Genomic DNA, 14,190 nt, shown 5'->3' with positions numbered 1-14,190 from the left:
GTTATATGTGTCTGCAGTTAGTTTATTGAGTTTTTAACAACTATAACTGTCCCAGGAAACTGTAAAGATATTTTTGAGTAAGATCCGAACAAGAGAATATTAACTGAACACTCCGTGCTGGTAGGGTCTTGAGAGACAGTAGAGAGTTTCATCTAGGAGGCGGCGTGTCCGAGTTGTTAGGGTGCTGGACTTGTAATCTGGTGGTCCCGGGTTCAAGTCCTCCACCCTGTCTTCCACTGGAATTATTCTCAGTTGCCCCGATTTCGACTCCTCGGCTGCTCAACCTCGCCAAATGTGGTGGTTCATTTAACAAGTTTAATACATATTTTCTACGGAGCTTTGACTTTAGCCTCTTTTTTCGTAAATGGACTTTTTTTACAGTGTCCCTCACGTGTTTCAGCGTGTGGATAGCTGGTGATCACGGTCCCGAGGACCTGTGGATAAACTAAACAACATTGAGACTTTTTCGAATTTGTCTTTCAGGAGGGATCTGTCATAAGGAGATCGTCAGGATTGAGGACACCTTAAGTAAGACAGTTATATTCTGCGTAAGCGTTTTCTTCAGTCCTTTATTGATGTTTACTTCGTTGGCTTCCTCTGTATACATGTAAGGTGATGATTGGTAAGTGAAGATGAACCAGGGTTTTAGACTGTGCGCAGCTTAAGAATAAGAACTTCTTTTGAAGGGTAAAATCACAATTTAACTTAATCTTAAACATCAAAATTTATTTTTTTATTTTCCATCATGGGATTTTGTTTTTAGTCACAATCAAAATACAAAAAAGTCTCTCACGAAATTGTGAGACCTCGAAGAAACACAAATTGTAAAGCGAGAGGAAACATAGGAGATTAACTTGTGAACATAGGTACTTCTTGGTTTTGTAAATATATATTGGAAATAAAGAATCGGTAGTGAAACGTTTAGACTGTAAAATTTCACAGTGTTTACACTCAAAAGTATGAAACTCGTCCATCAAATTGACCTCCAGAAAAGCAATCACTTTAATCGTCGTCACTGGATCTAGCCCCCATAGCATACCCTCGGGACACGCTCCTCTGTATCTTTAAGTTCTTCGTCAGAAAATCTTCCTCCTTTGCAAAAAGCGAGTCATCAGATTTCACGTTTTCAGGATATCCCTGGGAACCTCTTCGCTGTTTCCTCATCTTCTTCTTTAGATAATCCACCTCCTCTACTTCACCCGAACCATCCGTGTTGACTTTACCACGTTTAGGATGTCCTTGGGGGCCTTTCCGCTGTTTCTTTGAACATTTCTTTCCTCCCTTTCCAACCTTGCCAGATTTATGTCCAGTTCCTTTCTCTATTTTGCTGAGGGGATCTTCAGTAGCCAAGTTATGGCGCTGAAATCCTCTGGAAAAGAGAGACGACAAAGACAAGAGTGAATGAGGACGCTTAACATTGTTTAGAACTAGTCAGCTAACTACAAAGGACTTACAAAGTACCAGCTTCGTCTTGTGTATTGTGAGACGCTGAAGAATATGGACACTCACCGAGACAGTTTGCGCCGATAGCACACCAAGACACAACACACAACAGCCACAGTGAGCACGCTCAGAACAACTATTACAGTCCCAACAGCCATCGCCAACTGAGAAAAGCTTGCATGATTAAAAACAAACCGAGGTGATCCTCCTGACAGTATGTGATGATTATAATGTCCATGATGATTGTTGTCTGTAAAAAAGTTCGTGATTTCAGAGGTAAATATAAGTAAGATTTTGTAATTCATAAAGGGGCGCATGTTTGATGTAAAAATTGCATTTGAATTGAAAAGTTTTTCATAACATGAATAGCAAAAAGCTATGGGTTTAATTTACCAAAGAGTCTATCATTCATTACTGAGGGTTCTGGTGGACAATCAACTTCGTGGCCGTCAAATGTTTTCAATCCGGCGGTTTCTTTCAAGTGTTTCAGCGTGTAGATATTCACGTAGTCGCAGTCCAGAGGATTGTGATTGATAAACCTTGGGATAGAGAAAGGAAACGAGATTGAGACCTTTTTTGAATTTGTCTTTCAGGGGATGATTTGTCATAAGGCAATCGGCCAGAACTGAAGACACCATGCAATCATATTCTGCATTAATGCATTCTTTTTCTGTTGCTGTTGATCTCTTATCAAACAGTAATAAAAACTCGGCGCTTTCGAGTTGTTTCTACAATAAAAAATCTTTGAGGTTTATTTCCACTTACAGTTTTTCCAGGCGTGAGTATGCCCTCACATCTCTAGAGTTAATGTGTTTGATATTTCCATGCGTCAAATCCCTGCAGACACAAAAAGACAGACAGATAAAGAAAGTAACTGACTATAACAAGTGACTTTTTTCTCGCAATACACTCGTCCTACCCCTTTTTCTATCAAGAGTTTCTCTTATAATTTAAGCGATTTTGAAATTTAGCTCGAACAGTGTCAAGATTGCTTTGTTTCAAAGTTTTTCTACTTTCCTTTCAAAGAAAGATACAGTTACTATTTTACTTTCCGGTTTCCATCACTAAACTGTCCTTAAATACAACTTGCCAGAGAACACTTTTATTCATTTGAATACCAATTGCAGTTTCAAGTAGTCGCGTCTGGGAAAGTTGATGGTATAACTTACAGAGTTTTGACGACTGATGCAAAGCCAAACACGGGGAATTTTTCCAATCCTCGGCAAATCACGACGGAGAAGTCATCTGCACAGTGACATTTCGACGGACATTCAAGCTTGGCTTGAGTATAAGAGCACAAAATAATCATGATAAGCACAATGCTTTGTCTTCTCGAAATCATCTCGAAGCTGTTCAAAAACGCGAGCGAAGTTGAACTGAAGAATCTCAAGTGATCATTATCGTTCATGACGTCATAATTAATTGCGATAATGTTGGGCGCGAAAGTATTTCGAACACGATGTCATAAATTTTCTACCTTTACTGAAATTGTCGAATATGAAATTGTGTAATAGGCAATCCTTAAAGTGAAAGAATTGGAACCGTGCATTATTTGACAAGTACTTCGAAAAAATCCAAATAAGCTATGCTGATGTTGCTAAGGCTACATTCACACGGTATAGGATTAATTTTCTACGGTTTAAAAACTATTGCGTAAAAGTATTTCTTTTGGCCCACCTGCACAGAAATTTGAACTTCAAGACAAATTGTTAGGTGAGAAATTTAACAGGTGCGTTGCCAAAGGCCGTCTAAACTTTAGCCCGTCAAAATCGCGGTGGCACGGATATGTTGAAACTTACTTAGGCCATTTTTCAATTTTTTTCATAGAGGGATCTGCGCATGGGCAGATAGTGAAACCACTTGTAAGGGTAACCTTCGATTACGTTCGTCACTTACGGGTTTGAAGAGTGAATATTGCATTATTTGTTTAAAAAAAAAAGGAGAAAATTCGTTCGGTGTAAATGCAGACTTAGGAAAACAGACAGCAAAGGTTGCCCCACAAAATGAATGATTTGCTGCCTTACGGCCCATTAAGGAAAGAATCTTTCTAGTTATTGGCACGTACGAATTTCAAATTTTTGTCGGGGCTATCTGAGAGAGGATTGGAGAGATTTAGATGGACAATTTTAGCTCCCTTTGAAGTATAATTTAAATAAGTGAAGGAATTTTAAACTTCTGTTCTTTAATTGTTTTATTCTATTTATTACTTAGTTACTAGTCGTCATCTTTGTGTATGTTTTCCCGAAGTCTCTCCACTGTTCAGACGCTTCAAGCATTTTAGAGACCCCATCACATTACTATGTTACATGAAAATGAAGCAGAAATTATAGTTTGTGGTTAGGCGAGTTCTTTTGCTTTCTTTAGAACAAATATTTGCAGTTTGAGAGAGCTCGTACCTCTAACCTATAAGTCATTGACTTTTGCTTCTTTTAAGTAGCTTTTTTATCTTATCTTTCCGTCCGTTCTTTCTTTTCTCTTTCTTCCTTCCGCTTTTCATCGCGTTTTTAACGCTTGTGGTACGGCTAAGCGGCAGGGTCTTTGAAATTCTCACTAAACCTCGTCAAAAATCTCTGCTTTTTATTGGCTCTCGAATATTTTCGTCAATAACTAAAATGGAATTGAGGATGATTTTGATTTATCAACTGAGTTGATGATATAAATCGGCCACCGTAAAGAGTTTCCAAAGCTGACTTTCTGAGCGTTAATGCTCAGTCTTCAGAGCGAAGGATTAAGAAGAGCCTTCGCGTAACGTGTGCACTTCGATCCAATTTTTCATCCAGCAGGGTTTTGAAGGCATTCCCGGCGTCTTTAACTGACCATGGAGCACTGAACGTGTCCTTGATGAATCAGTTTTTGTTGTTTGTTCAAGTTGCGTTTTTAATAAGAAGTTAAGGTTTGTAGCATTCCTATTATTTGCACTTTTCTATAATGGTAGTAAGGAAAGAGATCTGAGAAACCATGGACGGTTTTTCACTAAGTTGCGTGAGAAGTTAGTTAGCCTATTGGTCCAAAAGTTGATATTTCAATTCGCAACTACTTAATTTCTGTGTGCTGATATTAAATTTCAGTACACTGATATTTGATTTCAGTACACATATTATTTTATTTAATTTCAGCGCACAAAATATTTCATTGTGGAGCACTGATATTTACTTTCAGCACACAAAGGTGAAATGTGGTGATAGCAATCTCTACGCATCTGTGTTCAAAGAATTTCTAAGAAGACACCAAACTTTATTTTACCCTTGAAGATTGCATTGCCGAACCTTACTTTAAACTGTAATTTTGCTCAAGTCCAACTGACGTCATCATAGAAATAGAATTATGGGCAAGATAAATTCCTTGAGTCTAACTGGCCTCGGTATGTTCAATATACTCCAGAGATGTATTCCGCGGTTGCCAAGCCAACTGTTCAATCAAAACCTTTGTGTCGGAAACAGAATAATAGCATAGATATCAAATAGCGATTGTGAAATGTTTGTCTGGAAATTTTGTTATTCTTATGTCTGGAAGATTCGTATCTAGCCAATCAGCGTTCTTTTGAACTAAGGTGTCCCGCAAAGATAAGGAACAATTGTCTGTGATTTATTTAGCTTTCAGTCGAAGTAATCTTTCATATCAGTCGAGTCGAGGAGTTGTGACAGTTGTGAAACCTAGCGAGAATAGAAGAGGAGAAGAATAAAAATCTAGTGAAGACGAGACAGTGTGGGCTATCCTTACTAATTCCCCACATTTGCTTAGTGAAACTATATTTTTCAAGGGCTGCCGTGTGATTCTTTCTTTTCTTATTCAGGAGGTGATTAGGGACTATCCTTCAACCGATATCACTCAATTAGTGGCAAAGTTAGTTGGCACCCCTCCTCACTCTAGATGGTCGATAATACTCCACCTGACATAATAAACAGAAATCTTGTAATTCATCTCCAAAAGTTTTTTCAAATTCCCCCTATCCCTCAAACAAAGTTGCCTGAAATTAAAGCGCATTTTGTTGGCACTAGGCAACATTGAAATGGGGGAGAGGAGAAGAAAAATGCAAGTTATAGAAAACAAATTTCAAAAAGTAACAAGGCGTGCAAAGACTTTTGCAACTTATTGTAAGCCTAGGTGAGGGTTTTGAAAAATGATAAATCCCCGTCGTATCCCCATTTGTAGCCATTTCCTGATTTATGCATTTTCCTTAGCCGGGGGAAGAGAATGCAGTCTCTTTATTACAGTCGAATCTATACAACCTGGTCATCCACGGAGCGACTACTTAATAGAGGTGACCGCATAATCGAGGTGAAAATTACAGTGAACGAGGGAAAACGAATTTGGGACTTTGGTGATTGACCGCTTTAAACAGGGTGACCGCTTAATATGGTGCCGCTTGAGGCCAGTTTGACTGTATTCTTCTGATACTCTTCAAACGACCTTACCCTCCTCTCGGCTCTCTTGGGTAATCCCCGGATCAAACCACGGGTTTTGCTAGTATTGCCAGTTACACTTTTTTTTTGTTGATATGATCTACTAAATACTCAAACAATACTATTGCAATAGCCGGTATCTGTTTTCAGTTTTCAGGTAGGGAAACCAAATAAATAAAGGGTTTGCACTCAATTTTTTCGTTAGATTCACAGTTCGTCTCCTCTCCAGAGACATAGCGTCAAAGATCTGGCTTATTGCATTTCTACTGCTAAGGACCTTCATCGATTTAACAGGTTTAAGATATTCCCTGTAGCAAACCTTGATTTGTACTTTTAAAGTTTTTTTCAAACACCGTTTCTTTTTCTTTTTATTACTCTTCATCCAGGAGCCCAAACAGGAACAGAAGGTATGTTGTTAAAAAATCATGTACCTAGCTCTTTAGTGCTTTAAAATAATTACTGTCATTACGTTGTCAGGCATTGTGGCTCATTTTGCAAGCTAAAAGGAGAAATCGGCCGGATTTTAGCGTGATTGTTCGGACTGTTCTGTTGTCCATTTTTCAGTTTTCATCTTCTCGATGCGCACCAAAGTGATAATAATAGAAACATAGTTGATGTTCTTGGGTATATATGTTTTGCGCCCTTCTCAGAGTCATCGCTAGGCGGCTTGGGCCAAACTGACTCTGAGTCGCGCCCAAAACATACTTACGGCCAAGAACACAAAGTGAAGGGAAAACGTAAGTTTTAAGAAATATCTTATCAAAAACATCGCTTATACGTTTTAATTTCTAAGTTTGTTTTAATCTATGAGTGGGTGGTACGATTATAGTTGCATTAAGATTCAACATTGTGCTAACTCTGTGGACTTGTTACAAAAAAACGTCTGTGAGTGAAGTACTTCTGCACGAGCATCCTTTCAAGTCGATATTAATATTTTTCGGAGATCAAACCTCTCCAAGAAATCGTCTTTTACAACCCTAATATTAGGGAAATTTTCTTGGAGGAAAAAAGTACTGCATTTGTTAAATAACACATCTTTGAGTTACATTTTTCCTTCATGCAACTAATGAAACGATCATCAGTGATGCAGAAGTTTTAGATGATAGCGGAGAACCGAAGGCCCCATCATCTCGACTAATCTGCAAATCTTGGATGTCCAAAACTTTTCTTTTGTAAATTATAAGGCTCTATGTCATTTTTGCTGATTGTCAGTAAGAGTCTCTTTTAAGGAAGTCTCTTAAAGGAAGAGTCTCTTAAAGGAACAATCCTGTTGACATTAAGCTTAACAACAATGTCAATTTGCATGAATAGTAAAGAGAAACATTAAGTTGAATAAAGATAATTTGTAAGTTAAAGTTCATGTAATGTCCTTTATTACCAGTTCAACTATATACATTACAAAATTCTCAACTTCTGATTGGCTAAGTAACACATGTGAAAAAAAAGGTAATTCTTGGTACATCTATGAACATGTTTCCTGAAATTTTTAAACAAAAACCAATGAAATGCTCTTTTTAGTAACATATGTACTCACACTATTGTTCACAGTGAAATAAAACAAGGGTGACACTTTTCACACAGTTTTGTGGTGTCACCTTGGTTCACTGAAAAACAGTTCTTTTCAGTGCAACCCTCAACAAGGTGAAAACAGATTGTGAACAATAGATCATTCTGCGGGTGAATTACCAAATCCTGAATATCAATAGAGCAAAATGTACATCACTTTTGATGGCAATTTCAAGTTCACCAAGAATGCACAAATATTTAGAATGTTCCTTGGCAGAGTAGGCATCAAAAGAACAATATTTTCTTTCTGTGTCAGAAAAGTAACCTTTGTCTGAGAATTTTACTTTCATCCACAGCTCCACCAGCTCCATTCCTCACCACCAACAAGTTTTTTTCTACAAATTGTTAGGCTTGATCCCTAGAACAAAGTAAATTGTAAAAAAATTTGTATTACATCATAAAATTTGTGCTATATTACAAAATTTCTGCAACAATAAAAACTTTTCACTTCATCAAAAAAATTGTGCTGCATTACCTTGCATGGGATGTTTTTCCCACCCAGGTTAGGATATTGTAAAATAAATAAATAGATTCCATGTTGCTGTTCTTCTGTTTAACAAATAGATTCCAAGTTGCCATGTGTCTGTTCAGTAATTGATCACAGATGATGTCAAAATATGGAAGGAACATAAAAGTGGCACAGCCAAGTGTGTCACTGATGTTCTTACCACATGTTGACATCCTCTGTGATCTATTACTAAACAGACACACAGCAACTTGGAATCTATTTGTTTTATATAATAAAGAATTAAAAAAAGTTTTAATGATGACATCATCTATATGTCAGTCCTCCAATAGATCATGAGTGAGAACCAATCAGAATGCCTGCATAACTGAGCTTATTATATAATGAACAATTGGTTCATATGTCAGCATGCATTCATCGAGATATGAAGCACGCGGGAAGTTTGGAAAGCATGAAAGATGTGTAAGAGTTGCTCGAGGTGTAGCTGAGAGCAACTCTACCTTTTTGAGTGCTCTCTAAACTTCCCAAGTGCTTCATATCTTGATGAACGCACAGCTGACGTATGAACCAATTGTTTTATAACATTTTCAACCCGATGGAAAATTTTTTTCTCGATGGATATGTTTGCTGACGTCATGAGCGTGCACAATAGGAATATGAAGCACGCTCGCACAATTGAATTTGATTCGACAAATTTACTAGCTAGGTTATAATCAGTTTTAGATCACGGACGATGTAAAAATGTGGTAAGAACAAAGAAGTGAACAAGTACACAACAACATAGAATCCATTTTTTTTATATGTGATAAAAAAATCAAAATGTTGCGAACAGTGATTTCATCTATGCGTATTTCCTCCAATAGAACATAAGTTAGAACCAATCAAAATGCGTTTACAATTCAGCTTAACATATAATGTCGAATACAGTGCCGTGTCGAAAAGAGCACAAATGCTCAAATTATGATTGATTATGCAATTGCAACATGTAGTTATGAAGGTTGGTAATATAAGACTAGACAACATTTCATCTCGAAGGAAACTCTGATGAATCGATTGAAATAAGTTGCGGATAAATCATATACATTTCCTCAAACACTTAAGTAGAAGAGAGGATTGTTGCTCTATTGCATACCTATAAAATTGAATGTAGAAGCATTCCGTCTACGACGATGAAGGTACATCAGTTGTTTTTTCGGCTTCAATTGCGGCCGCATTCGCGAGTCTCCTCTTACGTATTATTAAATAGTTCCTTCCAGATATAGCTAAGATGTAAATACATCCCACTGCACAAGTAAAGGCGATTGATTTTTGAAGAAAATCGGCAACTCTCGTGAAGACAGCCATATTTTCGCCTCTTGTTGAGCAGCGGTTGTAATTATATAGTAAGCGCGCGCAATATTGCACAAGCCAAAATTTCGCGGGACTGGAGAGAAAAGACAAAATGGCAACAGTTTGTAAGGGAAATATCGTTATCCGATCGCTAGCTAATAGAGCTCTGATCTGCCGCTTGTTTTCAAGTAAGGTCGTAATCCAGAATTGATTAAGGACTGTTTATGTTTTGATCCATGATTCCTGAATATCTTACCGAGTCCGTTCCTTTTCTAATTTTCAGGTGGCAGTTCCACTCAGGTAAGCTTCACGTTCGATCCAGAATTGTTTGTATTAATTCCACGTGGAACACACAGTGGAAACCAGTAAAATTAAACTGTTAATTTTTGTGATTTACTATTATTGTTTTATTTTTTCCACTTTTTAAGGCTTTATTTTAAAATTGATCGGCTCTTTTGGCTCGCGACGATTCTTGATTTTATTAATAACATTAGATATAACTTATGTTGGTTGAATGGTCAATAAATGAAATAATAGTCACGGATGAAACTTTTTCGGTAATTACGAGCGAGCACATAGGCTTAAATCTCAAAAGTTAAAGCTGGATGGCTAATACAGTCGTCTTTATCTAACCTGCTGTAAGACATGGACAGTCAGGCATTTGACTGTTTCCATAGGGGTGTTTTAGGGGGAGGTGGCGCGTAACGGACGAACAAGAGTAAAGTTGTGTTGCGGGTTTGCTTTTTTTCTGGACTATTATTTAATTCACTGAAATAAGTTAATTCCTGTGACACTTTTTCTCCTATTTCTCTCAGGGAGAGCCCATTGGGTTTATAGGCTTGGGAAACATGGGAGGTCCCATGGCAAAGAATTTGTTGAATGCAGGACATGAGATTTTAGTCCATGACATATTCTCAGAGGCTGTTGTAGATCTGAAACAACTGGGAGCTGCTACAGCCACCACGCCCAGTGAAGTGGCTTCCAAGGCAACCACAATTGTCACCATGTTACCTTCCAGGTAATTTAAGTATTTGATACTTTTCTCACCGCCAGCAGACACACTTTCTAGTAACCTAAAGTCTATTAAAAAAGATGTTTTTCAGCAGCTTATGCATCAGAGAATGATGTCCAACTGCAATATCGCTCAAAATATCAACAGTTGAAAAGAGTGACTTAAAAATTCTAAGGACGAAGTTTCAGCCAAGGGCATTGTCTGAAACTGTCTGTTAACTTATATGAATCATATATCTCTTAAAAAAATTAAACCTGAAACGTCAAGATGTTTCAGTAGTTAGCTCTAATGTATGTATTCAATCAGGTTTTTTTTATTGCTCTTATAACTTTAACCCTTTAACCCCTAAGAGTGACTCACATCTTATTTCTCCCCACAATATCACCCCTGAGTCACACATTTAGGTCATGAGAATAAAGGAAATGATCACCAACCAAAGAAGCTCTTTATTGTTAAACAAGTTCTCCTTATCAGCAACTTAGGAAATGTATAGCGAACAGTATGGAGAATATGCATACTGATGTTAGGGAGTAAAGGGTTGAAATATGCATCGGTGTTGCCTTCCTACAATGTCACAGTAATGCTCCAGTCACTAAACTCAAACTAGACAAACATCTAAATCATATGAGTAGAGTAATTTGCTGATAACTTTTTGATGGCCTTGGGCTTCATGGAATGATTTATCCAATGAGATTGTGCATGGGATACAGTTGATGACCCTAATCATAATAATATCTGCTCAGGTTGTTAAAATGTCAGTAACTGCCCCTCATAACAATCTTTGTTGGGACTTATCACACCTGTCGACAATAACTTTAAGGACCAGCTACCACTCCATTGAAATTCAATTCATTAACAGTTTGTTTCTGATTGCAGTCCAAATGTGAAAGAAGTTTATTGTGGTGAGAGTGGTATCCTGAGGTAAAAGAAAATAGCCCTGTTATTTCTAGCTTTGTATTACTTCGAAGAATACTTCTTCCTTCTATTCCCTGCACTCTTTTTTCTGATGGAGGGAATCATCTTTATTGTTTTATATTTGATATGGATTATCTCTTTTAGCCTCATCAACAAAGAGTAACAATGGCAAACTCAATTTGCCTCAAAAATATGAGAAAGTTGATTTGAATGCACAGGAAGGAAAAGCAAGTTGGTCACAATTATGAAAGAGGCCTACAGGTGTTTTTGCCTTGAGCCACCTTCCCCAGCCCCCTGGAAAGTTATTTATTGAAACATAAATTCCTTCAAGACTTTTTGTTTTGCAACCCCCACCCCCTTAGGAACCTCAGAGACCCTTCTGGGGTCTGCTTGGGTATATTTGGGAATTGCTTTATTGAAAGACTGAATTTTGAAATGTCTGTTACTGTTACAAATAAAACATATAATTTTTGTAGTTCTGTGAAGCCTGGATCATTGTTGATTGACACAAGCACAATAGAACCAGCCGTTGCCAAGGAGATGGGTGAAATTGTACAGGGCAAAGGAGCCACGTTTCTGGATGCACCAGTATCTGGAGGTGAGGTGTCATGTAACCCTCAACATCTGAACATCAGTATGCACGTTCTCCTTACTGCTCTCTGTGGTGATCATTTCCTCTGTTTTCATAACCTTCATGTTTGATTCAGGGGTAATATTGTGAGGATAAATTTATGCTAGTAAATCTTAGGGGTTGAAGGGTTCACACAACAGACACATCACATCTGTGGTGTGAATTTTCAAAGGAAGACAGCCCAAAGATACAAAATTATACACAGTTTCTGTGGGAAATTGCCATCACCATATAGTGAAAGTACAGGAACCATAGGAAGTTGGCAGCCTTTGATTAGAAAAAAGTGACAAGTTAACCCTTTGACTCCAAAGATCTCATTGGTAATTCTCTTTACTTTTTGCCATACAATTTATAAGATGTTCGCTTGGATAATTTAGTATTGGATCAATTAATTATCCCCAGATTGATATATTTATTTATTCTCATCACTTGACTGCTTGATATTGAAGGAATACTCAGTCTTGGTCACTCATGGGAGATAAAAGGTTACAGAGCCAATTGACAATTTAAAGTTAGCCTTTGGCTACTAACAGTGTACCTTTTTTTGAGTTGTTAATCCAGCAATGGTGAGAAAAAACAAAAAATGTAGTGCGAAAAATTTGAAAGTGAGCCCTATCACTTTCACAAACCAGTTTAGGGAGAGTGCTGGATTTATCCCTTTTTAACTTTTTGAACCAGTGATGGGAGAAAGAGGTTATTAGGTGAGTATATAATGTTGATCAAACTCTCAATTTAACCAAATATTTGTCTGCAAATTGATTTCAGGGGTAACAGCAGCTAAAGGAGGAACTTTAACATTTATGGTTGGTGGTGAAGATGAAGCTTATGAAAGAGCTACAAAAATATTACAACACATGGGAAAGAATGTAATTCACACTGGAGCTATTGGCACAGGACAGGTAGTTTGAGTAGAATGCATGTACTTAACCCTTTCACTCCCATAAGTGACCAAGACAAATTTTCTCTTTACAGTGTCAATACAATGTCAAGCAGACAAGTGATGAGACTTAAGAAAAATATCAATTAGGTGATTATTACTTAATCCAACACCAAATTCTCCAAACTGACATCGTAAGAATTGTATGGCATTCAGTAAGAGATCCTGAAGTGAAAGGGTTAAATCTCTTACTATTAATAATAACAATGATGGTTATGGCAAGAATAACAGTGATAAATGAGAATTAACATTTACGGCTGTTTGCAGAAAGGTTGTCGGAAAAATGAAAAAGTGCATGTGACAATCTCTAAAGGTAATCTGAGTATCCAGTGATCAATGAATTTTAATTGAAACTGATAAATTTTGACAAATGCCAACATGCATGTGAATATGAGAGGAACAAAACAATAGAATATTGTTTTTTAAAATATTTTTTGCTCAGGTCACCCAGAATTTGTTCTCGTTGAGTTTTATATTGTTTCTGTTGTTCATTGAGATTGGTCCTTTCTTTTTTCATTTTTCATCAGGTTTAGAGTTAAAAGTCAGTCTTGCAAACAAAATAAATTTATCAAACCCCCTATGTGTCTTCCTTAAACTGACATTTTTTCAGATTTCCTTGAATACCTTAAAACTATTCACACTGCTTTTGGGAGTTGTAGTGCTTTTTCTGACAACCTTTCTGCAAACAGCTGTATACATTACACTTATACATTGCTAATTCCAAGCAGTTCATCAGCACTTCACATTGAAATGGAGAAGATGAACAAAATGATCTCAAAGCTCAACTAGCAAAGACAATGTTCAGGTAATTCTGAAGAAAAAGAATGGTTTTCTGTAAACATGCCCTCTTGGGTAGCAAGATGTGAGGGATTCACAGATTGGGAGCAGATACAATTACGATTTAACACTTGGCATAACCTTCTCTTTACAGGCAGCCAAGATTTGCAACAATTTGTTACTAGCTGTGAGCATGATAGGAGTTTCAGAGGCCACAAATCTAGGAATTCGGCTGGGTCTAGAACCAGAAATGATCGCCAAGGTAATTAACACAAGCAGTGGTCGTTGCTGGTCCAGTGACACTTACAATCCCTGTCCTGGAATCATTGAAGGTATCCCTTCCAGTAACAACTATCAAGGAGGATTTGCATCACAGCTTATGGTCAAGGTAAGTTGGTGCAAGATGAAAATATGATTAGCAAGAAGTTGTGTTCTTAGATAAGAAGGGTGGGGGTACCTTTGTGTCACAGGTAGGCTGCAGGGTTTGGCCAGATGGCAAGAGTGCTCCCCTCCCACCATAGCAGTCCTGAGCCCAGTTGTTTGAAGGGAAGAATGATACTTTCCTGCAGAGGTTAAGCATTCACAAAACATACAGCATTATATACTAGATAGAGATTTATCCATTGGATAGTGTTGTCCACCCTTTCAACAACTGGGGCCTTTTTCACATGTAGGTTGAGTTTTTTTTGGTTTGTCCTTCCTTGAAGAGTT

At 37.5% G+C, this 14,190-nt stretch overlaps 2 protein-coding genes and 1 long non-coding RNA gene across 3 annotated transcripts in view; 1 reads left to right on the top strand and 2 right to left on the bottom strand.

Moving 5' to 3' along the window:
* Positions 1-711: 711 nt before the first annotated feature.
* On the bottom strand, positions 712-2,936 carry LOC113669631 (uncharacterized). Its single transcript, XM_089181469.1, has 5 exons — positions 2,613-2,936; positions 2,209-2,280; positions 1,837-1,982; positions 1,510-1,693; positions 712-1,369 (listed from the first exon to the last, which is right to left on the bottom strand). The coding sequence occupies exons 1-5, from the start codon at positions 2,849-2,851 to the stop codon at positions 1,003-1,005; spliced, it is 1,008 nt and encodes a 335-aa protein (XP_089037595.1). The 5' UTR covers positions 2,852-2,936; the 3' UTR covers positions 712-1,002.
* A 4,252-nt stretch (positions 2,937-7,188) lies between these two features.
* LOC113669633 (uncharacterized) lies at positions 7,189-9,253 on the bottom strand. The gene is made up of 2 exons (XR_003446089.2): positions 9,011-9,253; positions 7,189-7,770 (listed from the first exon to the last, which is right to left on the bottom strand). It is a non-coding gene; the product is annotated as an uncharacterized LOC113669633 (long non-coding RNA).
* Positions 9,254-9,269: 16 nt separating this feature from the next.
* Positions 9,270-14,190, top strand: part of LOC113669614 (3-hydroxyisobutyrate dehydrogenase, mitochondrial) — a 7,372-nt gene continuing 2,451 nt past the window's right edge. The window contains exons 1-7 of the mRNA XM_089182715.1: positions 9,270-9,395; positions 9,491-9,507; positions 10,023-10,225; positions 11,096-11,140; positions 11,611-11,732; positions 12,531-12,664; positions 13,634-13,867. Of these exons, the coding sequence (XP_089038841.1) occupies positions 9,320-9,395; positions 9,491-9,507; positions 10,023-10,225; positions 11,096-11,140; positions 11,611-11,732; positions 12,531-12,664; positions 13,634-13,867 (831 nt within the window). The 5' untranslated portion in view covers positions 9,270-9,319. The remainder of the gene's footprint in view (positions 9,396-9,490; positions 9,508-10,022; positions 10,226-11,095; positions 11,141-11,610; positions 11,733-12,530; positions 12,665-13,633; positions 13,868-14,190) is intronic.

This window comes from Pocillopora damicornis, chromosome 9 (assembly GCF_964200805.1).
Source record: "Pocillopora damicornis chromosome 9, jaPocDami1.2, whole genome shotgun sequence".
NCBI lineage: Eukaryota > Metazoa > Cnidaria > Anthozoa > Scleractinia > Pocilloporidae > Pocillopora > Pocillopora damicornis.
The sequence above is the reverse complement of the archived record's forward strand: the minus strand, read 5'-3'. Positions and strand labels throughout refer to the sequence as shown.